This window comes from Clarias gariepinus, chromosome 22 (assembly GCF_024256425.1).
Source record: "Clarias gariepinus isolate MV-2021 ecotype Netherlands chromosome 22, CGAR_prim_01v2, whole genome shotgun sequence".
Taxonomy (NCBI): Eukaryota; Metazoa; Chordata; class Actinopteri; order Siluriformes; family Clariidae; genus Clarias; species Clarias gariepinus.
The window spans coordinates 27,511,824-27,539,511 of record NC_071121.1 but is presented as its reverse complement, the minus strand read 5'-3'; the positions used below and the strand labels follow the sequence as shown (position 1 = coordinate 27,539,511).

Below are 27,688 nucleotides of genomic sequence, written 5' to 3'. Positions count from 1 at the left end.
TTAATGGGAAACAAATGTTAGGGTAAACTGGTATGTTTGGAAGTTGTGTCCAGCCACTTTATGCTGAAGCTCACTCAGGTTGGTGACTCAGGTTGGGGCCAGGGGTAGCTCAGTAGTTAAGGCACTGGACTACGGTTCGGAAGGTCCCAGGTTCAAACCCCACAACCACCAAGTTGCCACTGTTGGGTCCTTGAGCAAGGCCCTTAACCATCAACTGCTCAGATGTGTAATGAGATAAAAATGTAAGTCGCTCTGGATAAGAGCGTCTGGTAAATGTAAATGTGATGATGGAGAAGTGACTGGTTGCCTTACTTCCCAAGGAGGGCCCTGCTGGAACCCCTGCTTGACCTATAAATAAAGTTTACATTATTATACATATAAATGTACATCCTTTATGGGAAGCATTCCATGTTCTCTTTCTCTCTGTTAAGCTACACATGACACCCCTGAGATACCTGTACCCCTGACCCCTTCTGCCCTCCAGACCTTCCTGATCCATCCTAATACCCTACTTGGTTGGAGTTTTCCTTTCACTGCTGCTAAGGATGGCCCTCTGTGGTCTGCTTATAGATGAATGTAACTACTGAGAACACTGCCGCTTGGAAACCATGAAGATGGCTTTGTATAGCAATTGATAAAAAGTCGAACTAGGAAATTTCTGCAATTGATATTTACAGAAGATGAGTCTGTTAGTCGCAGTTAAAAAGTTGAACAGTGCAAATGTTTTAAAGAATGTCTGTGCATGACGATCCCAGCCGAGGTGGCTCTGAGCCCACTGCAGTCGTGAACATTGTAAACATTTAGCGAGTGGAATGTCTGATCCTTGAAAATGGACGGATGACTTGTCGTCAACTTGTGGAAGAGACACATCTGTCTGTGGGAATTGTACACACCATCATTCACCAACACCACTTGCACATTTAAGGGACTCGGCTGGGAGTTATTGCCACATTCCCTGTATAGTCCTGACCTCACTCCACGACATGTTTGGACCATTTAAGAAGTTCTTGGGAGGCCAGCGTTTTAGACATCTTGGCTCTGGTGCTCTGAGAAAACGTTCTACTTTGATGGTATCCAAACACTAGTGAAACACTGGAATAAGTGCATCAGTTTGGCAGAGCATTATAAAAAGATAATAAGAGTTTTAATAATTAACTTTATACCTGTGTTCTGTTATTCTGCACAATCAAAAGTCCCACTTTGACCTGCACTAATGGCTTATTAAATTGCTGTGTTCATTATAGAATAAAAATTATAACAAGTAGTTCAAAAAAAGTAGACTTTATGTTAATTAAAACACATTTTCTGATATACGATTAAACGTTTGACCTTATAGTACTGTATATTAACCCAACCTGAAACCCCAGCCGTAGGTCCAAACTCCAATAACATTTTTAACAACCTGGAATATCCCCTACACCAGACTGTTAAAGTGACCTTAAGTGTGACCTAACCTGAGTGCAATGCTTTCAGAGCCAGAAGAATTTAATGATCTTGACTGCTCATGCCACTTAAAGTTGCTTCTCCGAATACAAACATGTCTACACTGACGTAAAATCAATCCCAAGCTAATCATCGCTTTAGCGCACAACCAATAAAGTCTGTCACTGAGACACAGCTCCCTAAAGTCGGCGAGTCCGTCCGTCTGTAAGGAGCTTTAATCACAGCAAGTCTGAACTGCACAAGCTCAGATCTGTGAACAATTTCTGACCCACACTCCTCCCTGTAGCCCCCCGTTAAAAGCCTGAATTAGCTCAGTGTCTTCTACACTTTGATGCAACAGGCCGTCGTTCTTTCCGTCCAGAGTCACCGAGCTTTACATGGCTCTGTGTTTACATCAGCGGGTTACGGAGAGCGCCAACTATTAGCTTCATCTGTAAATGGAACAATATGTTTATTTGCAAAGCCAACAGACAATGGTAACACACACACACACACACACACACACACACAGATGCTAGTGCACCATGGTGACACATCATTCATGTGCATCTTTAACATTAGTACGGTTTCCAGACTCTAAAATTGTTATAATTACGCTAGAAATAATTGCTCATGGTTCTGATGGTGTATAAAAAAAGAAAACATAGTGATGTATTTATGCTTAATCCCTTTTTCCAAGAAACAAACATGGATCTAATGTAACTGAGAGTGAGAGAGACAGAAATTATCTACTCATCTCATCTGCTTTAGTGTAAGAACTGTTTTGTTCCTCATTTCTTCACAAGTCAATGTTTTACTTGGATGCTGTAGACGTCAATCATAAGCACTAATGTTACATCATATCTTTATCCTAATTCATGCATAATTTCATGCAAATTGTAACACACAACTACAATTCTGGAAAAATTGTCGTGTACATTTTTTTCTTCCTTTAATGACTTTTTTTTTTATTCCTTTAATTAATTAAAATCTAATATTGCCACATTTCCTTAATTTTGTCGTGAACATTTCCTCAATGCTCATTATAAATTATTGGTTAATTGTTTTTTTTTAAAAACACATGTTTTGAGTAAAACTTCAACTAGAATATTCATAAAATCATTACGCCTTTTGCATCGGAAGTTAAATAACCTTATTTGGTATATTTGCAAATTCTGCGGGTAAAAATCGTGACCATTACTGATTAAGTAAAAAAAAAAAGTCTGCAAATAATTTCTGAGAAATAGAGACAAAGAGAGACAGCATTTTATTATTATTTATCATTTTTTCATCACAGATATGAGACTTCTTTGAAATACTTAAAATGAGGTATGTTTATAAAGATTTAAATGATTTTTAATAATGACAGAAATACTTTTTTAAAGTTAGATACGGCAAAATGATTCTTTGTTATAAAGCCTTAGAAAAAGCAAAATGATCTACAATAATGAATAACGTTATAATAAAAATAATCAGAATTTACAAATCTGTATGTAAATAACGCTGCAGTATATTTACAGAACATGACGTGTAGTGCAGCAGAGCGACGCGCTGGAGCGAGACCGAGACCAGAAGCTGAAGAACGTCCATTACTGCAACAGAGTGTGTGTGTATATGTGTGTGTGTGTGTGTGTTTACACATGTAAACAGCAAATTCTTTTTAGGACACTAGGAGACTTTTTTTTTTTTTTACTTTTTCTCGCTTAATGTTCTTGTTAGTGCTGTACTGTATGATGTCATCAGTGCGCGCCTCCTAACGTCCCCATGTTTGCTAAATTAAATAATTGACCTAACGTTAGTTGCGCTAGGTGTTGCATCACCTAGCTCAGCAGTGCTACACAACCACAATAAAGATCAAAAGTGTAATTATTTTCAGTGAATCAACAATTTTGTTGGACATTATTTATAAGTAAAAATACATTGTTTGATTTTCTTTTATTTTTTTCTTTTGTAAAGAGGATACTTTTTATATCTTGGATAATGGCAGGTAGCTAAGCCGATCATCACTTTCAACATGCTGTTTACGCACACACACACACACACACACACATCTGGCAAACATCAACATGACATACAAATTTAACTTGTTTGCTAATTGTGAAGGAGAACTCGTGCGTGTTATGCAACAGTGTCATGCTAGTGTCCGTGCGTTAGCTGAGTCCTTTTAGCACCACAGCAAACATCTAATGTTGGAAAGCTACATGATTAACACTAAACACTCCGACTTGGTGTAACACTAAGCATAAAATCCTCTGATTATTTTTACTATGAATAATAATAATGCCTAATGTTTTGGCCACTGCAACATACTTTGTACTTTTAGCTAGCTATTTAGCAAATTAATAACTTAAATATCAGGTTTAATTAGCCTAATAGTAATGTACTGTAGGTTGTTTTGTTAGCAAAAGGTTTAACACTAAGTTCCAAAAAGTGCAGTTACAAAAAATACTTAAGTTAATATGCTATAAGTTTGTTTCTGGAATAAAAGAACATGTTAGCCGTTATCTTTAGATGATTTATTTTACACTAGGGAATCTCTCTCTCTCTCTCTCTCTCTCTCTCTCTCTCCATCGTTCATGTTGACTAATATTTATTGAAAATTCTAGCTGGTTGTAACGATGAAACCAGAAACCCAGAGAGAATCAGAGACCTGGCTGATGTGTTCTACAGATTTCCGTAGAGAAGTGTCCTGCAGAAGGATTCACTTAGATATGAGTCATCTCTACACTCACTTTAAAACATAAATCTTATTTCCTGTTTTAACATTTTATACAGAGCAGTAAAATGTTAATGTTATAAGAAACCAAAACTGGAGTTGAAATGGAAATAGTTAAATAATTTATAGTAGGTAAGTAAAAATAAGTGATGTAAGGAGAAGATAAGAATAAGTAAAGAAGGAAGTAAAATTAATTATGTAAGTAAAGTTAAGTAAGTAATTAAATCTAAATAACAAAATAGTGTAAATACAGGTAAGTAAGTGAAAGAAAGTGAGTGGGTACAGTACGTAATTAAAGTTAAGTAAGTAATTAAAAATTAGTAAGTAAGTTAAAGTAAGTTAGTAAGTAAGTGAAGTTAAGTAGATAAGTAAAAATAAGTAAGTAATTCAAAGTGAGTAAATAAAATGACGTAAGTGAAGGAAGTGAGTAAGGTTAAGTAAGAAGTAAGTTAGAAAAAAGTAAATGCAGTTTTTTCAGCAAGTAAGTAAATAAGTAATTATAATCAAGTAAGTAAACATAAGTTAAATTAAAGTAAGTAAAAAATAAAGTTAGTAAGTAAAAATAAGTAAGCAAACGAAGGTAAGGAAAAGTAATTAAGTAATATAATAGATGTGAGTGAGTATTAAGTATGCAAGAAAAGCAAGAAAGTAAGTAAATAAGTAAAAAAATAAGCAACTAAGTGAAAGAAAGAAGCTCACTTATTATTATTATTATTTTTCTTCTTTTTTCTTCTTCATCTTCTTCTTCTTATTATTATTATTATTATTATTATTATTTGTATTATCTGTATCCCAGATAAGCTGAGCTAATGGTACAGCTATCTAAAATGTGTGTGAAACAAAAGTAAGTCATGTGGCATTCGTCGCAGCTTGAAGAGTTTTCTGGTTGTCCCACATTAACGTCCTACATGGAACACTACACTCAACTAAAAAACGAACAAAAAAGCCGATATTTAGACGCTAACAATTATCAAGGAATCCTTAAAGGTCCCATATTATACTATTCTTTAACAAATGAATACCAAATCTGCAGGTTGCGTGACTATGCAAATGAGCTAATGCGGAGCCTCGCCATTTTAGGGAACAACGTTGCTAGGCAACTAGCCGGGGGAGGAGAATTTTCATATGTGAGGTCACAGTAGGGGGAAAACTTAATTGGGTTGTTTAAACTCCCAGGTATAATAAAGCTGGCACACTAAACAAGACTAAAAAGTGATTTTTGTATAACGGGTGCCCTTTAAAGAACACCTTTAATAAAAAATAAAAGCATTATTCTGTGTCCTAATTACAAACCCGTGTTAATGCTGTGAAGTAGCGCGAGTCGGCTTAGAGGAGCTTGTGTGTTTATATAAACACTGGCGTATTAGCGCTGACTGAGCGAAAAGATGGCGGAACGAGCGAAGATCAAAGCGAGAGTGGCTTGTGATCAAAGAGAAAGACACGATTCACGATCAGAGGGAACGCAGAGTCACCACCCGAGACAAAACATTCAGCTGTAATAAGCCGTGATCGGAATGACAAGTTAGCGAACGGGGGGGGGGGGACAATGAGTGAAAGAGAGAGAGAGAGAGAGAGAGACGTGATCCAAGAAAATGAGTTTAAATGATAATGAAGCTTAAACCAAAATGTAGTGAAGTGTGAAGCTGTGATTAAAGACAAGACATTATACCATCATTAAATATGATCAAATAAGAAAATTAAACTGTAATTTTATTCACAGTCGTTTCACAAACACAGAGACGTGATGGAGAAAATCGTGATTTGACTCTGTGTATATAGTGAGAGTTTCTGTAATGAGATGTTTAGGTAAGATTAGTGGAAGGAGTCTCCAGTGTCAGAGCTCCGTTACTGCCAGAGGTGAAGTTGTAACATGAAGCTTTTTTAAAAAACATGAAGTTTTAAGGGAAGAAATGAGCAAATTTGTTCATCTGAAAGTCAATTAGGCTGCAGCTGAAGGTGCAGGATGGGGCAAAGTGTGTGTGCGTGTGTGTGTGTGTGTGTGTGTGTGTGAGAGAGGGAGAGAGAGAGAACTACAAGAACCCTGCCTTATTAAAATGACACGTCTGAAAAAAAAACCCTCAGGTGCCGAGTCACATCACATAATCACTAACAAACACTGAAGTGATGTGTGTGTGTGTGTGTGTGTGTGTGTGTAGAGAGAAAGAATATTTGTGCACGTAGATGCATATGAATTTAAAGATTCATGCTTTAACATGAACAGCTTTTTTAATTTAAACAAATTGCATCCTTCTGTCTGTCTTCCTGTCTCTCTCTCTCTTTCTTTCTCTCTCTCTCTCTTTCTTTCTCTCTCTCTCTCTTTCTTCTTCTGTATCTCTCTTTCCGCCTGCCCTTTGGTCTGTCTCAATGTCTCTCTCCATCTCACTTTTTTTTAATCAAGTCTCTGTCTCACTGTCTTTCACTTACTATCTTTCCTTCTGCATTTCCTGCTGTCTCTCCCTCCATCTCTCTCTCTCTCTCCCTTTGTATCTGACTAATTCTAGTTCTCTCTATCACTCTTTCACAGCATTTCTCCTCCCTTTAACTCTCTCTCTCTCTCTTTCTCTTTAGCCAGCAGCAGTGTGAAACATGTCCAGTCATGGCAGAGCTGCTTTACTGCTCCATCTCCCTCCGGCTACAGCAACAGAGAGAGAGAGAGAGAGAGAGAGAGAGAGAGAGAAGGTATGTGGCTAAAAGCAATGGGATGAGACATCCGTCCATGATAAAACTGATCAATTCAAGACAGCAGCCAGAAATATAAAAAAAAAGTATGAATGAAATCAACAAAACGTTTTTTCTTTTTTATTTTGCATGTTTTTTTTTAAAACAAGTCATCAAATGGTATTTTTCCAGCTGTTCGGTGCAGATCCGGATTTCGTCTGCTTTTCTGGATAAAAAGTAAAACTGCAGTAAACATAATAATCATAACACAATACATTCTAGAATTGAATCTAAAATCGGTCGACTCTCGTGCATCAGGGAAACTGATTTATGTTTCCACCCTGATGATGTCTTCACCTTTTAAACAGCTGGAGATAAAAACAAAAACTTATCAAAGAATCATTTACTGTATAAAGCATTCGATTTGATACTTTGTCACTTTGATTATTTCGTAGCCCTGTTCCTGATAAATGATAACATTAGCTAGCTTAAAAACAGGAACTCAGAACATTCAGCTTTCCCCGGAGCAGGAAAACCTAATCGAGATGAACGTTTACTAAGCTAAATATTAGCTGGAAAGGGGGCGGGGCTTCCATATAACACAATGTTTCAAATCTCTATCCTGATTGGCTAAATTAAAAATATAAGTGATGATCATGATGATGGTGTTACATCCCTGAAAGCAGTCAGGTTTCACTTACCCAAACAGGAACCAAGAGAACTTTCGGTTCTGGTTCATTTTCCAGCAGGTTGAGAGAAGGCCAGATCATGACAGGCGTAAAAGTCATTTGAGTTTTATTACAGCGAATGAAGAGGTGGTGTTAAAATTTAGTTTCCTCAAGCAGAAAATTAAATCTGACTTTGATCACTAAGTACAATGAAGAGAGAAGGAGATTGCTCTCGACACTAAACACGACGGCATGTCGTAACCAGAAACGAAAGATTTGTGATAGAAACGTTAGCAAAGCTCATTAGCTGCACTCCTCCCCCTCCCCCCCTCCCTCGCTAGTATTCCTCCTAAAATGTCAGAAATGCGAGACCGAACCTTCGGACTAACGGTGCCGACCAATCAGTAGCCGGACGTTATTGATACTCAGACACGGCGCGTAAACACCACGCTGCAGATCCAGCTGTACGCCAGGGCCATGTGTGCTTTCACGCCTCAGTAGGGAATTTCTCATGTTTAAAAAAAAGACGCGGGACTTAAGAGAACAATTTTGTTTCATTTAATAGGAACATTTAGTTCGCACTTAAAATTAGAACTAAATAAAAATCACAAGCTGGACTAACCCTAACCCTAACCCTAACCCAAGGCACTAATCCTCAGGATCCAATCAGTGCAATCATATTACTACTACATTAATGATCTATGATTTCTCTCACATACTCACACACACACACACACACACACACACACACACACAGACACTGCAAAATATGATCAAAAGGTTACAGGCCAAGTCCTGGGCCGTACAAGGATTTTATTTCAATATTGTGATCAATTATATCGCAATACATTTGTCCACAATATATCACTCAATCAATAAATAAATTTAAAATGATCAATAAGTACATTTTAATTCAAATTTGAATTACATATATAATTAATTGCACGTTTATACTGTACCTAAAAGGACTTAAAGTTACAAATAAATAAAATTGCAAAAGGAAAATCTGTTTTTAATTCCTTTTAGAGACAATAAATGAAAACTTGGCGGCGCCGTGGTGTAGCGCCTTGGACCTCCAGGGTCCGGGTTCGATTCCCAGCCAGGCTCAATTCCCGTCTCTGTATGCATGGAGTTTGCATGTTCTCCCTGTGCTTGGTGGGTTTCCTCCGGGTACTCCGGTTTCCTCCCACAGTCCAAAGACATGCAGGTTAGGCTAATTGGTGTTCCCAAATCGCCCGTAGTGAGTGAATGAGTGTGTGAGTGTGTGTATGTGTGTGTGCCCTGCGATGGATTGGCACCCTGTCCAGGCTGTACCCCGCCTCATGCCCTAAGTCTCCTGGGATAGGCTCCAGGCCCCCGCGACCCTGAATACAGGATAAAGCGGTAATGACGATGAGTGAGTGAGAAAATTGATGATGATTACCACTGTGACATGCAGAGACCGCACCTTCCTAATTGTGATTAACAGACAAATAAGCCCCTCCTTCATCAACTTGATTGACATGCACAGCAGCCTCACCTATTAAATTGTGATTGACAGACACATAGGCCAGACATTTGTTAATTTGATTGACATGCACTAAGGCCACACCTCCCTTAATGTGATTGACACACATTGGCCACACCATTGTCTTTTGATTCATAAGCACAGAGGCCACGCCTCCTGCTATTAAATTGATATGCATAAAGGCCACGCCTCCTTCAATGTGACTGACATGCACAGAGGCCATGCCATGTAATTGACAGACACATAGACCACACCTCCATTAATTTGATTGACATATGATGAGGCCACACCTCCTTTAGAGTGCTTGACAGACAATTTTAGAATATTTGATGATTTTGTGGTTGTGGTCTTTGTTGCTGCTGCTGCTGCTGATGATGATGATCTTCCTCTACATACGGATGAGTGAAGTGAGTCACATGAGACATCTAACACACAGAGAGATCAGAGATGAAACACCCCTGTGTGTGATGATGAACAGCCATTTAACACAACTGTAACCAAAAAGCAAGTGTGGAACAAACATTCAGTCAGGTCATGCTTGAGAGAGGCAGCTCTGCTCGTTTTGTGCATGGCAGTGCTGCCATCTAGTGTCCTGGATCAGTAAGAATATGATTCTGCAGGAGCACCAAATCTACTGAGACAGGAATCCAGGACAGATACCAAAATAATCACAAAACGGATACAAGAAAATGTGCGAAAGTTTCATTACGAACAGAAAAATAATCAGCGACAACAGGTGTGATGAAAAAGAGAAAAGAAGCGCAAACTCCTCTGTCCTAATGATGTCAGAAAAGCTTTACTTCTGACTGTTACAAAGCACTGACACTGGAGACTCCTTCTAGGCATGTTACAGTAATACGTTTCTCCCTACAGAAAAGATCAGCTATTATATACACATATAGGTAAAATCTGCCTTCAGTGGCAATAAAATCGTATTAAGTGAATTCTCGATTTTGGGACGGCATGGTGACTTACAGTAGTGTTTAGCACTGTGACCCTACAACTTTAGGGTTGGGGGACTTGAAACTCACCTTTGGTCTTGTTTGTGTAGTGTGCATTTCCTCCCTGTGCTTGGTGGGTTTCCTCCAAGACGGAATATATGTGTGTGAATGAGAGGAACCCAAGAGGAACGGTGAGGCTTCAGGGAGCAGAGGTAAATAAGGACTTTAAGTACTTAGGGTCAACGGTCCAGAGCTGTGGAGAGTGTGGAAAGGAAGTGAAGAGGCAGGTACAGGCAGGTTGGAATGGGTGGAGAAAAGTGTCAGGTGTGTTGTGTGATAAAAGAGTATCAGCGAGAATGACAGGAAAGGTGTACAGGACAGTGGTGAGACCAGCAATGCTCTACGGCTTAGAGACAGTGGCGCTAAAGAAAAGACAGGAGGCAGAGTTGGAGGTAGCAGAGCTGAAGATGTTGAGGTTCTCCTTGGGAGTGACAAGGATGGATAGAATCAAGAATGAGTTCATCAGAGGGACAACCCACGTTAGATGTTTTGGAGATAAAGTCCGAGAGGCCAGATTGAGGTGGTTTGGACATGTTCAGAGGAGAGATGGTGAGTATATCGGTAGAAGGATGCTGAGGTTGGAACTGCCAGGCAGGAGGTCTAGAGGAAGACCAAAGAGGAGATTTATGGATGCAGTGAGAGAGGACATGAAGTTAGTTGGTGTAAGAGAAGAGGATGCAGAGGATAGGGTTAGATGGAGGCAGATGATTCGCTGTGGCGACCCCTGAAAGGGAACAGCCCAAAGACAAAGAAGAAGCTTGGTGGGTTTCCTCCAGGTACTCCAGTTTCCTCTTATAGTCCAAAGACATGCATTGTAATCTGATTTGGTGCATAAGTGTGTGCGCATGTGTACCTCACCTTATGCCCTACATTTCCTGAGATCGACCCAGATCCCTGGCCCTGGGTAACCCTAAACGGGATAAGTGGAATGGAAAATAAATAGATGAACTCTTGATGGTACAGTATTTATTATATGGGTTTGCAAAGACTGGCTTTGTCAGTAGATGGCGATACTGAGTCGTTATTTTTTGTAAATCAGTTTAGGATTGTCTGTTCTTTTTTTTGAGTTTTTTTTTTATTTTCTAAGTTTTGAAAATGACCTAAATATACCTCTCACAAAATCTGCTGCTTCAGTGTTTTTAGATCTTTGTGTCACATGTATACTCTATTCCACATTCTATATTCTATTCTGTTCTTGAGGTCCATATATTTCATTCTTAATTTCCATTTTGTAATTTATTTATATCCCTATTGATAATTTAGATTTTAAAAGTCACGAGCAGTTGTATACTCCGCATATCGTACTGTGTATACCTGCGTTTGTGACGAATAAAATTTAAATTTGATTTACTGAAGTGCCAAAGGCTTTAATTGACAATTATATTAAGTTCATGCAAAGAGTCGATATTTGCAGTGTTGATCCTCCCTTCTTCTGTTGATCCCCCTGGCATGCTGTCAATCAACTTCTGGGCCACACCCTGACCGATGGCGTAGCTCATTCTTCCATTATCAATGCTTGGAGTTTGTCAGTTTGTTGTGTTTTTGTTTGTCTACCATCAGTCCTGTGTCACACTATCGGTAAAGAGACCATTCATGTGTGGTATCACTTCTCAGCCGAGGCAGTGGGCTCACTCACAATTTTGACTAAGAACACAGACAGGAATAAAGAACGGTACAGAGCAACTTCACCCCACCATCCAGGAACAGTATGTTGATGCCCTTTTCCAGCATGATGGAGCTCCTCACCATAAGGCAAAAGTCATAACTGAGTGTCTCGGGGACAAAACAGAAAAATTTTGGGTCCATGGCCAGGAAACTCTGCAGACCTTAATCCCAGTGAGAACTTGTGGTCGATCCTCAAGAGGCAGTTGGGCAAACAAAAACACAATTGTGAAACTTTTGACCACGGCTATGTCGGACAGACACTATTTTCTGACTCTTTTCAACGAGTCAGTTCACTTGGCTCAGCTCACCACTAAGAGTCGATTCTTTTAGCTCGCACAGTTTATTGCTTTTTTATCTTTTTAAACCAGACAAATATTGAATTTCACAGTCTGCACCAATTTACTTGTCCAAACGAATTTCTTGTCTTTTCAAAAAAATGTGAGTCGACTCTCAACATAACTCTAAAGAACTGATTCAAAGAGTCATCTTGTTGGAAGAGTCAGCTCTCAGTGAGAGACCTTACTGGTTGTTGCATCAGTTGACCTACATTTCATGCACTCGTACGGTTTCTCATGATTATTTACTCAAATGATTATTTCGCTCAAATCACATTTTCTGCTTTGACCTTGCGCACGTGATTCGTGCGAATCCTTAGTCTGAACACACAGAGCTCTGCCCTGAAACTACCACGTGCACATTTTACCAAATCATAATGAAAAATGGAGGAAAAAATATGGTAGGTGTGTGATAAAGCATCATCATGCTAGTTAATTCATAAATATCTCTGTGCATGACCAGGAGGGTAAGAGAGCTTCATAATAATCAGTCCGCACAGCTCACAGAACCACCGAATACTCTGGCTATGTGACTTGCTATAACTGTTACCTTGCTAGCTAACAGTTATCATCCATGACAAAGCTTTCCCAAAGTTACCAAAACCTCACCTTCCCACTTGTCCAAAAATGTTAAAAAGCACCGTCACTTTCTGGATAAAAAAAGGATTGTAGCATTATGCTAGCCTGTTTGGAGTGTTAATGAAAGATCAGGCAGGATTCTGACCCCGCCACAGTGACACATGACAGCCTTAGGAGGCACAAACATATCATCTATCATAGCTTCTAAAAGCGTAACAGGTTCAGGTTCATGTATATCTTGGAGCACACACGCACTCACACACGTGGACCACATGGCTCTCTAACATCAGTCTGCTTATCCTCTTACATTCTGAAACTGTCACAGATGTAAACACAACCTCACACTTTATCCCTGTTTTAGTGTGTGAACAAGCAGCTGAGAGATGAACGTCAAGGACTAAACGCTTCTTGCTCAAGACCACATGATAAAACTCTGCAATCATGGATTGTCATTAAATGCTTGAATCCAGCGTCCAGTTCCCTCGCTTCCAAAAAGTAGATTGTGTTAAAAATGGGTATATGATAAAGTCTAAGTCATCAGTGAAACACACAATCCTAACGGTTGAGACCAGAAAAATGCTAAATGCATCAGATATGATGTAATAAGTAGGCGGAGTTTCTGAGGCTAAGACTACTGGCACATCTAGGGGAAAATTTTATTTTAGCACATGAAAGAGGATGAGCATCAAAGTGTTTAAAATTGCTAAGTATAATTTTTAATTATTAGGACTAACTACAATCATAGTCACAGGATATGACACTGTACTCCAAAAGTAAGCGTGCGTGTGTGTGTGTTAATGCTCTAGTTGACATATGCCTAATGCATTTTTTAAAGTAAACTACCTTTATTTCAGCCCTCATCCAAACATGCCATGTAAATGAGCTGCTTAAGAGCTACCTCTTATATGAGGTCACATCAGGGGGATAAACTGCATAAATGTTTTGTTTAAAATTGGTAAATATGGAAAAAAATTACAAAAAACAAGCAAAGAATATTTATTTCTTTTGCATCATAGATAGTCTTTAAGGATTCAAAACAATGTTATATAAGCATTTTCACATTTTAATATTTTTTTTGTTTGTCTCAGTAGGGAAAAAAGTGAAAGTTTTTATTGGGTGAATGGACATTTTATTATTTAGAGGGTTTTTGCGCTGCAAAAGACACTTATCTGGAATGCGCCATTTTAGTATCAGTCAAAAAATACTGCTCAAATTGCTAATTTAGCAATTTTTTTAATAAAAATATTGTATATGCTGTACAAGGGGGAAATACTGTATCACTAGGTACAAAAATACCATACTCAAATATACTCAACGATACACATCAATTATCATCTGTGATAAAATATTTTTCGAAAACAATTTGATACAGTATGTAGCGTTAAAGCTACGGTGTTACACATGTATGTTACACAACACATTCACACATTCCAGCTTTAATGGTCATGACTTTTCAGGCCCACCGTCCGCTGCAGGCAAAGTTTCGGCTCATGGAGTAGCTGTGGTGGGAAATCTGCTGCCTGCCCCACGATCCGAATGGAACCACGATGATCGTGCTGTTGTCGTCAGAGCCGTACTGCAGAGCCTGAAAGTGCACACACACACACACACACACACACACACACACACACACACACACAGGCACATACACACACACAGTGTTTAGACTGAGTTATTCATTACTAGATACTTATTTCAAGTATGTAGGTCAAACAGCACACAGTCCTGACTGAACCCATAATGTGTATGACCCTCAGATGAAGAACGGTAGCAAATACTGTATCTCTAGTGAGACAACGTTTTAAATGTCTATTGATGGTTTATGAATTAAAGCTTAAATTGATTTGGTAGTTTTTTTAACACTTAACATGCACTCGCACCAGCAGGTACATTTTTCTTTATTCAATAACAAGTCTTAAAGTCTATTAAAATCCACAGAGTTCATTAATAGTCCTATAAATGGCAGCTGTGCCACTCTTTTAGAAAATGAATCAACTATTCTAATCAGAATCCAGTATTCTGCCGCACGATGGTATAAAACCCTGGTTGTTTTTGGACGACAGGTTCCAGATTTAGTCGTAGCCAATTCCTACCCATTATAAGGGCCCTCCCCCATCAAAGCTCCAACCAGGGAGATCAAAGGTTTTCACATTTTTCCCTTGAACCATATGATTGGCTAGAGTTGCAATTGATGGAAGAGTGCTAAGTGCGAGAGCTCGGCCAATCAGGACTCTATTTAGGCTCCCAGCTGCCAGAGGCTACATAACACCCGGGAATTGAACTCGCGATCTTCAGATGATATGGCGAGCTTGTTAACACTGAGTCAGTCGGGGTCTAAGAACTAATTTTTGTTTTTTACCCCCAAACAAAGTAGCTCCCCTTATTTAAACTGCAACCCTTTTAAGATTTAAGGTCTAACAGTATCACTAATGCTAACGGGCTACCTGCTCCGCGATGATGTGGGCAGCCTCTGCGGGATCGTGGCACTGGTTGATGACATCACAGATTTCCTGGTTGCTCATGATGAAGTTAATGCCATCGGTGGTCAGGGCCAGAAAGGAGTCATGAGAATGCTGCAACTGAAAGATGAAACCAGGAAGCCATTTGAGATACTAAAATAAGATACTAAAATTATTTAGTTCCTTGTTTTTTGTTTCGCAGTGTAATAAGTTTTCACCCTGCAAAGTCATTTTGCCTTTTACGTTCATTTTGCCAGTCATTTTGAGTTTTGTGGGTGTGGCTAAACATACATATGTACATGAACAAAATTTGTCAAATGTTTGTAAACATGGTAGGAATTTTAAGTTTATTTCAGACAAAAAGAACAATAAACAATTTACATGTAACTCGACTATAAAATTAGGTTTTTGATCAGGTTTACAAAGTAAGGGATTATTCCTTCATTGATGTTTAATTCTTACTCAAATTAAAGTTCAAACTTTATATTTTTTTAAAGTATGATACACTGGAACACAAGGCCGCGGCAGTAATGCTCACTGTAATGCGAGTGATCTCGGGTTCCGCGATAACGCCGCTTTGCTTCAAGTCGAAATCTCCGATGCTGCGTGTCATCGCCAGACGGCTGTTCACGTTGGCTTGACCCAAACTGTTCCATGTTACGAAACCTCCACTGTTGCGTATTCTGATAGAAAGCCCCCCCACACACACACACACACACAGCAAACATATCAATGAAATTAGAGCAAGAGGTCAAGCACACACACATACCAGCATACACCGAGATACCAGTGCAGATAGCGTACAGCTTAGCGAACAGCGCGTGGGAATGGCGACATGACACAGGAGCACAAGTAAAACACAGTTATGTGGAGTTTATGCAATAGTTTTAAATATTCCTTCAATTTCTGTCATTTAATAAACAAAATTAAAGAATTTCCTTTTTTGGTCATCCCTTCAGCACACAGGCCGACTATGCTGTACTTAAATGTTAACCCTCTCAGGCTAACATTTAGCTCAGTGAAAGGATTAACATTTACAAACATAAATTGTAATGAATTTTTCCAGAAATCCTTTCAGGTTAGCGCTAGTATTAGCCTGCCAGCTAATATCAACCATGTGAGCAACAGCATTTATCACTTATAATACTTAAATAACTTTAAAAAAAACAAAAAAAAAACAAGCTAATTGTTGTAACCATTTATGAACATGATTTTTTTTTTTTTAATCCTCTCAATGATCCTGTCAGGTTAGCTTAAGTATGCTATCTTGCACTACCATTGAAATGAACATTTATATGTATGATTTACAAACCTATTTTTCATATATTCCACCAAGTTAGCTTATGGTAAAAATATAGCTTAGACTAAGTTTTAATATTTGTGACCATGAATTTATAAATCCCCTGAGAAATCCTGTTAGCCCTGGTATTAGCCTGCTAGCAAATATTCACAGCTCAGTCATTAAAAAAAAATCATCATATTCAGACAGTAATCCTGTCAGCTTATTCTATGTAAGCTATCTAGTGCTACCATTGCAAAGAACATTCATAAGTATGATAAAAATCTTTTTTTTATATAAATTACACCAAGTTATCTTGTGTTAAAATCCAGCTTAAGCTAAATATTAATGTTTATGGCTATGAATTTATGAATTCCTGCTAGCAAATACTCACTGCTCATTAAGTTAGCTTTGTTTACTGACTAGCTAATGTCATATGCCTGTTAGCTAACTGTTGGCAAATTTAAAGGTACTGACATTTAAATCATCAAGAGAAGACCAGTTGGTCTATTTTAAGAAGGTGACAAGAGAAAGGACTTTCTCAAACACACACACAGACACACACACAGTCCACTTAGCATTAGCCAGTGAATGCCATTCTCAGAGGTTCAGAGTGGTTCTGCGTAGGACCTGTACCTCTGTTTTTCATCCTTTCTCTCAGGCGTATGGTCGCTAGTGAGTGTGTATGCTTCACCCTTCCTGCACAGAATGGCCCGACTGTCTCCGACACTCCCAACGACCAGCTCTATCCCGTCTCTTAGCAAAGCCACCGTCGCTGTTGTGCCCACCGTCATCAAAGAGGCTGGAAAGTAATAGGACTTTAAAATGGTATCCAAACATAAACCAAAAATGTCAAATGTTAATGCACAGAGCAACATGTGGCACATTTCAACAGACTGTTGGTAAATAAAATCAGTCAAAGGGTTGTGATTTGCTAGTTTTGGTTTCCTGATCAGGAAGAAACTAGGCCCCCAAATGGAGGTGGTTTGGTAACAGGTTGTGTTTCTTTTTTCCGCTTCATTATAAAGAAAGAGCTATTTACACAAAAGTGTTTTGGGGTATTGTAGATGTAGAAGTGGGGACAGGTCATTTTTCATGATATACTTTCGAGATACGTTTTTTTAATTTTGGTACAGGGGACCAAGTATGTAGGGGTCCCATCTGACATCCCCAGGGTCAATAAATCTATCCTGAGCCTGGTTTCATATCGGTGTGAAGTTCCACATGCTTAATGTTTATGTGGGTCTCAGGTTTCCTTGCACCTTCCCAAAAAAACCTCATTGCTACTTCTTGGGTTGGTGTAGGTCTGCGAGTGTGGTGCTCTGTGAAGACTTTGAATCACATTCTGGGGAAATCCTATGCTATGTTCTTGGAATGGACTCCAGATCTACTTTGTTTCTGATCGGTTTTACTATTCCGAGCTAAATATTGTTAAACAGCTGAGTATTACCTTGCTCTGGATTATTCGGGACTGATCTGGTTTTGGACCACACCATGTCTTGTCACAGCTCTTTAAAAAGTTATCTGGCAAAGTTTTAAAAGGATTGTGTGAGACTGAAATGTTTTTGTATCCGTACCGTTACCATACATCTGGAACTCGGAGGCCAGGGCAGCGTCTACCTGTAGGAAGGCTTTTGTTAACACCTGTTCTAGATCCCACTCTTTCTCCAGACCCTTCCTACAACACACACAAACATAAACACACCACGATACATCAGCCTGTGTGGGCATTAACCTGATATCCTGCAACCTGTACTTATGTTGAGTGCCTGTTTATGTACATACAGTAGGTCTCAAAGTGTGTATGAGTCACCTAATGTAGCGCTCCATGTGTGTGTAGCAGAAGTCTGCAGCTTGAGAGCCCCCATGTCCGTCAAACAGAGCGAAATAAAGGGTGGAGGGCGTGAGCTCAGCTACACGCAGTCGATCCTCGTTGTAATGACGACGACCAATCTGCGAGGCCGAGCCCACATGTTCTAGGCTTATGCGTGGGATCGGTTTACCGTAGCGTATGCTGGGTGGTAACAGAATGGGCGCTTCAATACGGTTGTCCCAAATCCCAAATGAGTCCCATGTGGCTGGCCGGCCGCTTCCATCGGCATCTAAATGAGCAGCAGCGGCCGCGGCATACCAGCGGACCCCGGGTAGTACTGACGCACATGCACACACACACCGGCCCGAACTCATGCCTGCGCTCCTGCTAACTGAGGAGAATGAGCGGCGCAGAAGGACAGAGAAGGTGATGGCGGAGAGAGACATTTTAAATGTGCTGGTTTTCTGAGGTTTCTCTGATACTCCTGTAATGAAAAACACATTTATATGATATTTTGAGGACATTGTACTGCACAAGCATTCATTGTTTAGCCAACAATCAACAAGGCAACAGCGTCCAACTGTTAAAAACTCCAGCCAACAGGGGCCCTGAGAACCTGACACTGATCAAGAGTGGAGATCTGTAGTTTATGAAAGAGGATGAAATACACTGTGTAACTTCACTCAAACAACACAGGTGTCCACCATTTTACTAAAGCACCCGTGGAGGCACCTGTCTAGTGATACACTACCGCTTAAAAGTTTGGGTTATTACTAACTCTATGGTCGTTCCTGATTTTTTTCTTTCTACATTGTAAAGCATGCACTGTTAATCCTTCATAATGGCTCTACTCCGAGGTGCTGTTTGTTAACTGGTGATTTCTGGGGCTGGTAACTCTAAATGATCTTCTTCTCTGCAGCAAAGGTAAGTTTTGGTCTTGCTTTCCTGCGAAGGTCTTCATGAGAGAGGTTTTGCAAATGCACTCAACAATACTGTTCTTGCAAGAACTGTTCCAGAACAGCTGACCTTCATGTCTTAAAATAACAACTGACTGTTGTTGTTATTGTTACGTTGTTATGTTATTTCATAGTTTTGAAATCCTCAGTATTGTTTTAGAATGTAGAAAATAATTGCAAATTGCAAGTGATCCAAAACTTTTGAGCAGTAGTGTACTGTATATTTGGTAAAATTGGGCAAAAAGTTGTGCACGGCTGCAACATTCAGTAACTACAGAATCACAGCTATTTTAGCTACTCAATAACCTTTCAAAGTCTTTTTGTCGCGTAATAGTGACACAAAAGTACAAGTACAAAACATACACATGTGCATAAAGCTGTATTAAACAGCTACAGTGTAACAAAGTTTTAGCATTCAACAAACAAGTCAAAACTTTAAAAAGATTAATAACTTTACTTACGTGTTTTATATATAGTTATGATTCTCTCTGGATGGTTCCACCCCCTGCATGCTCTCCCCGAGCCGGCATGTGTGTGATTGTGTATGTGAGAGCAGACTGCATTGCAAGTAAGTCATTTACAGCAACCAATCATACACCAAGAGAGTTTCATCTTATTTCAATATTCCATAAATGGAAAGGGCAGTCACAAGCCTGGGGTGTTTGTCTCTCGGCCAATCAGATGCAGCGGGGATGCAGATGGATTAGTGCATGACGTGCAATGCAATCTGAGTCAGGGCAAACTATACTGACCTATAAACCAGACTCTGTGTTACGCAACTCTCTGAAGTCCCGATAACACTAAAATCTAACATACCATGTGTGGTGCTGGCATGAGTTTGTCTGGCATTAACATTATCTGATTTTATACATATTAGACACTTTCTTAAAACGTGCACTGGTACAGACTTATACGTGGTCAGTGTGGATGTCATCTGCTCTGTATTCCAAACAATATCTGGTCAGTGCTGCTCCTGTGGTGGTAGTGTGTGTCTGGCATAATGTCTGAGGAATCAGATGGAATACACTCAGTGGTTTGATATGTGCAAAGTGTTCCACATGATGGGTGTGTCTATAAATAACACAGGATAAGTACCCCGTGCTAACGTCTCTAACACACCCCATTCTTTCTTGCTTTTGCAAAGTTTGCCTACATCTATGATCCATCAATTAATTATGAAAATAAAGACCTAATGTAGGTTTAATGTAAGTATAAATCATTTATATAGAAAGAGTGCAGAGAAAGTATGATAAAAAGAAAATGAAAAACAGAGGGTGAGTGAGAGAGAGAGAGAGAGAGAGATGAACCCAAGTAAGTCATGCATGTATTCATACACATTTCACCTTTGGAGAAAGTGGGGCAGATATTCCACTGGGAGCCTTCAGAGGAAAGAACAAGTAATTTAGTGTTTGTGTGAGAAGTGAACAAGTTTTCATTTCTTTTCACATGTCTTTTTCGTTTTCACCTTTATTTTCAGTGTATGATTGAATATATATGTATCATTGATTTTTCTTAACAAACAAGATGCAAGCAAACAACTCCAACCCCCAGAAGCATAAATTCATGAACAATCCTAATGGAAATAATTAAATATTTATTAGTGTTCAAAACCATTAGACTAGAACAGACTTTTTGTTCTGGCCCCAAAGAACTCTCTCTCTCACACACACACACACACACACACACCATTTAGCCCAATCTGGAACAACTAAGGGTACTCCAGGGCCAGGACTTCGATTTTTGGGATTTTATAGTAGATGTTTAAATAAAAGCAAACACTGTGATTATTGGTAAATCTGTATTTCTAATCCAACAGAAAAGAAACATCCACCAAATGTTGGACCATCAGTACGACTTAAAAGTGGAAAGAATTCAGCTAGTACAAAGTTACCAAAACAGTTACAATTACAGCAATGTACGAGCAAGACTGTGCAAACACACCAAAATAAGGATATTTATATTTGCTAACAAGACACAATGATACTAGCAACGATGAGCAAAGTGTGGAAAAGACGGACGTCGAAAATAAGGAAGTAAACTAGATTCAGTACTGTGAACCAATGTTGGTGCTGAATGACCAGGATTGGAAAATACTGGTATTGAATATAATACCAACAAACTTCCAACCAACCGAATACATACACAACTGAATTACAACAAATGGATTCAGGTGAAGCTCCAGGGCCAGGAGCTAAAGTTTTTTAGTGTGAGCTATGACAACTGGCTAACTGGGCTAACTGTATGATATGTACATTGTAAGTGCTTGGAACTCAGTGCTACACCATGACACCATGATAAAGTTCCTGTCAGACATCCAGAACAAGCCACTGTTACCATTGTTAGACATATTGGAGCCATTAGATACTCAAAGTATACAGCTCTTCAATTCAACAGCTCCTTGCCAAGAAGTCTCACACAGAACTCCAGCAAATGTTCTCAAAGTTCTCCTTCGAACTAAAACTATACCATTTAGTTGGCCTGGTCTGAGCCTTCGGCCAAAACACAGTATTGATGCTGATTTTATTTGTTTATGTTATACATAAAATACAGAAAATGTGTGTGCAAAAGAAGCTACTTCTGAAGTTTACGGCCAATCTTGTCTCCCTAAAAATTTCAAGTTGTTAACTTCAACTGTATTGGAGAGATGATTTCCCAAATCCCAAAAATGTCTGTCCCAAAAATGGCTATTTTTCATTGTTATACTGTCTCACCTTAAACAATAATGATTTAAAATGCAAATTATTCATATTAGGCGGTACGGTGGCTTATTGATCAGTACTGTTGCCTTGCACCTTCAGGGTCTGGGTTCGATTCCCAGCCAGGTTTCATTCCCACCTCTGTAAGCATGGAGTTTGTTTCCCACTGTGCTTGTTGAGTTTCCTCTGGGTATTCCAGTTTCCTCCCACAGTCCAAAGACATGTGGATTTGGCTAATTGGCTTTCCCAAATTGCCCGTAATGCCTGAGTGGGTGTATGTGAGTGTATGTGTGTGCCCTGCAATGGATTCTTGTGCCCTGAGTCTCTTGGGACAGGTTCCAGGCCACGCCTCTCCACCTCCAACCCTGTATACAGGATTAAGCGGTATAGACAACGATGGCGATTATTCATATTCCTTTATGAGTATTGATACTAACATTGGTGTAAGTTTCTAGAAGAATAGGAACTGTAAAAAGTGTTGCTTAAATTAAAGCATTCCACACAAAATTAAGAATTTTTTCCAAAATAAATTTCTAGTGTCGCTAAGCATTTGAAATTCATGTTGCAATATCTTTACAACTTTGCATTTTAAAACAAAATACTTTTTCAGGTTAATGTATTTTCCTGTGAAATCTAAATCGGCAAAGTTTCATCTAAATGACAATTAAGATCATTGAAAGATTTGAATTCAAAATGGTTACAGACACTACATAAAAGGGTATGAAATTATATTTAGCAAATGTGTTTCTTTTTATCTGATAAAAATATAAATGTGTATGGATATTTACAAATAAACAAAGCATGGTTCCGGAGAAAAGAAGCATTAAGTATTATGAAAAATGGTGTTGTATGAACCTATCTGAAAAAAATTAACTTCTCACCTAGGTGAGACACTTAGCACCAATATCATGTTTTGGTCGTTTTAAAACCAAGCACACCATCACATTTCTAGTCAATAAGCAACTGAGGCTTCAGATTCACTCTTTAAGCAACAAGTGGGTCTGAGCGACCGGAAGACTTTCTTTTTCTTCTTCTTTCTTGCTTCTTTACCTTCACTATTCTCAGAGAGCGAGACAGACTTGCGAAGGTGTCTGATGCGTTGCTCGTGTTCTGTGATTTTGCGCTGGAGGTGATTCTGAATGGCAAAGCCGAGAGACTCCATATCTACTGCGGCTCCATAAATCTCCCAGGTCATGCCTTGGTCATCCCATGCCACCTCTCTAAGCAGACCCTTCTCTGCCTGGGCTTGATCTTTATCCACTTGCTTAGGTTCTCTTTCAAGTCCAGGCCTTGTTGAAGAAAACTGGGAACCCTCTTCTTTAGGCAAAACCAGACTGTCAGACAAAGTGGATTGGCTGCACAATTCAATCTCAATTTGGCAGACGTGTTGGCGAGTAGGCTTGGAGGATATGGAGGAATTGTAAGGGGTTGCCCTTGGACTTTGATCCATTAATTCCACTGGTGCTAAACCTGAATCAACACTTACATCTTGGCTAAGTCCATTTTGTAATTTCAGACTTGCAGTTTCAGAAACCTTCTCATGGTTGTTGAAGTTAGCCTTATTGGCCAGTTGGCTCCAGGATGATCGTGTCATGTTTGGACTTGTGGTTGTGGACTTGTCTCTGACATTTACGACAGCCTGAACTTCAGCGTCCTTATACACAAGCTCTGTTTGCAGGGCAGCATCGAATGTCTGGACAGGAATAGGGTTGTAATTAGTCATTGTCGTCACATCTTTGAAGCTTTTGAAGATGTGGTTAATTTTTTTTTGTGGTTTTGTATCTTCCATTTCTATATCCTTTTGTTCATTGGCTTCAATGTTCTTGCCCTGTCTTTTCATTTCTTTCTCCATTTCCTCATCTGTCTTCTCTTGGTCTTTCACTTTTTGTCCATTTCTATGTTCAAGGGCTTCTCTGCTTTCCATACCATCCATCCATTCCCGTCTTTTTCCACTCTCACACATTTTTTCCTGGGCCATGGCATTTTCCTCTGTCTTGCCTGCTGTCTTCTTTACCTGTGATGCAGAAGCTGTTGGTGACCCTGAAAGAGACTGCAGCCTGTCTAGTGGGAAAATGGGAGATTGAGATAGTACCTGTGGAGTGATTTCTTTTCCTTTAAGAGAGCATCCCCCTTGTACATCCTTAGAGGTCCCTTCTTCTTCAGCCCTACCCCTGTTCTTCTCTTCATCTTTATTCATCTGAAGCTTTTCTATCTTCCTCTGCTTTGTCTCCAGTGGCTGAACACTATGTACCTCTTGACTGTCTTCCATCACAAATGCTCCACTGTGATTAGATTTAAATTTGGGTGCGAGTGATGGTGCCATCTCTTTGGTTCTCCCCTTACGGATAGTTTCAGCTCTATCATCACTTGCTGGAATAGGACTGGATCTTAGCTTTTGGCTGGACATAGAGATTTGAGAAAAAGTTGTTTGTTGGACACTTTTAGGCAAGCCTGTTTTTGTTGGTGGTGTTTTTTGAAAACTCTTTTGCAAATCTGTAGATGCACTAATTTGGGGTGTAGGTTTCTGTAAGTTCTTAGAAGAGTTTTTCTCAGTGGTTCTCTGTTCTCCTTCCCTGGAATACTTTATCTTGTGCTCACCTTGAGTGATCCCAAGAGCACGCTCGTCCATGATTTTAGTTGTAGGAGTCATGGGGGAAATAATTGATGAAGGTGTAGCTGCTGGAACAAGAAGTGATGTTGAAGTAGCTGGTGATGCTGTGGGAGATGTAGGAGCTGAAGTGGTTGAAGTGCTTGGTGTAAGAGTGCCAGTTGGTGATTTGGTTTGCATAAGAGAATCTACTGACTTTATTCCCTTTTCGTTCTGAACTCCTCTCATGCCTGGAGGAACTGCGGTCTCTTGATGCTGGTTTTTGGATCTGGACTCAGTCTTGTAGCGTGCTTTGGGCTTGTTATGAGGGTGGCTTAGTTGAGACTCCATTTGCTTAGTGTTGGTAGGTTCTTATTGTTTTCAAGAAGTGGCTGGTTTTGCTGGTCTGGATGTCTTATTTGCACTGTGGTAAAAACAATGAGCAAAACAAAATGAGTTGGTTCCCAAATAATCTTTAAAAATTATATTAGACTTCTGCATGCCATTTATGATTACCTTTTGATTTCCTTGTATAATAATTACAATAATCAGAAAAGTCATGAATATCACTACATATATATAGAATAATGAATTATTGTGTTTATATCGTAAATAGGGTTATATTAACAACAACTCTTGTTTATATTACATGATGTATCATTTTTACACTATTTGAGTATGTGACCTTGAAATACTTTATAGACCCTGTACTTGAAATTTAGTCTATAGGACATTTTAGTACTTTTTTACCCCCTTCATGGTTTTTTTTGCATATTTCTTACCCTTAAATAATTGAGATCATAAAACTAATTTTTATATTACACAAAAATAACATGAGTAAATACAACATGCATTTTTAAAATGATGATTTCATTTATTAAGGATAAAAGGTTGTCCAAACCTCCCTGACACTATGTGAAAAAGTAACTGCCCCCTAAACCTAATAACTGGTTGTGCCACCCTTGGTAGCAACAACTGCAATCAAGTATTTGCGATAACTGGCAATGAGTCTTTCACATTGCCGTGGGGGAATTTTGGCCCGCTCTTCTTCCCGAAATGTATCTTTTGTCTATTTGCCCCAAAATCTTGGATATAATCAAGATGTTTTTTTTTTTTTTATAAATATGAGACAAGCCTTTGTGTTGTGTGGCTTTTGCCTTGGAACTCTCCCGTGGATGCCTGCAGACTCTTTTTTATCGTTGAGTCATGAACATTAATCTTAACTGAGGCAAGTGAGATCTGCAGTTCTTTAGGTGATGTTTGTTGTGCTCTTGGAATAATTTTGGTAGCTAAGGCTTCCCACTCCTGGTAAGGTTCACCATTGTTCCAAGTTTTCTTCATTTGTGAGTAATGACTCTTACCGTGGTTCGCTGGAGTCCCAAAGCCTTAGATATGTGCTTTTTCCAGACTGATACATGTCAATAACTCTTTTCCATTCATGTCAATAGCTTTTTTCCCTTAATAAATTAAATCATCATTTAAAAACTTTACTCAGGTTATCTTTGTGTTATATTAAAAATTTGTTTAAAAAAAATACTTTTTCACAGCACTGCTGTAATGCGCTGTACTGTCCTGAGAAGACACTAGATTTTGGTTAATACATTTTTAATAAATTTGTTACAATACATTTCTATAACAGTAGCTCTGACACCGCTTTATGTTTAGGTGCTTATTCTAGTATGTCTCTCTAGCTCATTTACAGGGATGTTTGCAATGGACACTCATGGATGATTTTATTATTTTTTTTAATGAAATGTTTTTTTTTAGAATTCATGGAAGGAGTCTCCAGTGTTAAACCTGTGTAACAGTGAATGCTGTGGCTTTAGAATTTTTTTTTTACTTTCTTTTCTACTTTTTTTTTACACAAGGAAAGAATAAACTTGCAAACATTCTACAACAATCATCTTGCAAACATTCCAGAACAATAATCACAACGGTGCAAACTGCTGTAGTAAAAGAGGAACGAAACACTTCACAACAGGTGTAACAGAAGCTCTGTATCATCACAGGTTTAATAGACACAATAAATGCTACAATGTTACACTTCTGTATGTTAAAACTTAAAGAGTCCTGCAGCTGCTATAACATCACATTAACACCAGAGTAAAAATCTGTAGATTAAGATCATGTATCTCACCTGAAACGAAGCATCAGACAGTTAGAGGTGACACGGTTCCACACGCAGACGCTGAGCACTTCCAAACCTGTCTTCGCCTTCATCATCATCATCATCAAGTGATGCATCATTTAAAACAGGGACACATGTGTGTGTATCAGACGGGCTCAGACGGTGCACGATGTGAGGTCATGTAGGAAAATGCAGGAGAAAAGCCCTGTGCAGTGTGTCTGCGCTCACGTCTGCTCTGTCTGGAGCTCTGTCTGTGAAAACAGTGCTGCTGCTGCTGCGTGTCCAGTGGATGTCGGGGTTTTCAGTGCATATTTAATTCAGCTTAACACAAGATCTCCAGACATGATTCATCCTTTTAGTGCACGCATCTCTTTAAAATGTCCGGCTGTGCTTCTTGGAAATCAAACCAATCCAAATAAAAATAATAATAATAATAATAATAATAATAAATGATAAAAGCTGAATGTTTGCTTTACTCCACTGGAGCCGCCTGGCTTGGTTTCCTCCTGAGTTACATGTTTCATGACTATTCATGGATTTTGCCCCATGGGGCTGCCCTGGAAGAACATACACACACTATGGCACGCAATACGATCACAATGCAGTTGTGTACATCATGTGAAAAAAAAAAAAACACTAGCTCTGGTTATTTCTATTTTATTTACGTTTATTGTTGTGAATAAAAAAGTATCAGAAAGAAAAGAAGATCATACTGTTGTCATGAGCTGCGAGTTGTTTACAGAAGTGTCATGGCATATACACCAGGTCACCTAGCAACCTGTCATTGCTGTCACCAACACCTGAGAGATAGAGAGAGAGAGAGAGAGAGAGAGAGAGATCACATGCTTAATGAGGGACAATACAATACCTAGTGCACTCTTCATGATAAACATAAACGAATGTACAATATAGTTTACAAATAATATCTATTATAATGACAAATCATTCCATTGCTCCATCTCTTTTTAAGCTCGATGGAGGGAATAAAATCAAGCTTTCATATTATCTACTGATCAACCACAGTGTTTTTGATTGGTCAGATTTTTTTGAGTATACTGCTATATAATTGACAGTAGATTGAAATAATGTATTTTTCTGTAAATTGAGGTTTCCTTGTAGTAACAATATGGAAGGAGTCTCCAGTGTCAACACTGTGTAACACGCACAAGGGAATGACTTTTATACTGTATTAGCATAAATACCCATCATTAACAGTTAA

At 39.0% G+C, this 27,688-nt stretch overlaps 2 protein-coding genes across 2 annotated transcripts in view; both read right to left on the bottom strand.

The window, feature by feature from the left end:
- The window catches only part of LOC128510645 (collagen alpha-1(XXIV) chain), a 112,649-nt gene extending 102,622 nt beyond the window's left edge, over nt 1–10,027 (bottom strand). The window contains exons 1-2 of the mRNA XM_053483079.1: nt 10,003–10,027; nt 8,888–8,983 (exon numbers count right to left, since the gene is read on the bottom strand). Of these exons, the coding sequence (XP_053339054.1) occupies nt 8,888–8,898 (11 nt within the window). The 5' untranslated portion in view covers nt 8,899–8,983; nt 10,003–10,027. The remainder of the gene's footprint in view (nt 1–8,887; nt 8,984–10,002) is intronic.
- Nucleotides 10,028–13,533: 3,506 nt separating this feature from the next.
- ppm1ka (protein phosphatase, Mg2+/Mn2+ dependent 1Ka) lies at nt 13,534–19,621 on the bottom strand. The gene is given in 8 exon segments (XM_053482868.1): nt 13,534–14,136; nt 14,996–15,130; nt 15,549–15,693; nt 16,926–17,091; nt 17,867–17,967; nt 18,103–18,586; nt 19,520–19,597; nt 19,600–19,621. Coding segments are annotated over 8 exon segments (1,263 nt in total). The 3' UTR covers nt 13,534–14,004.
- Nucleotides 19,622–27,688: the final 8,067 nt, after the last annotated feature.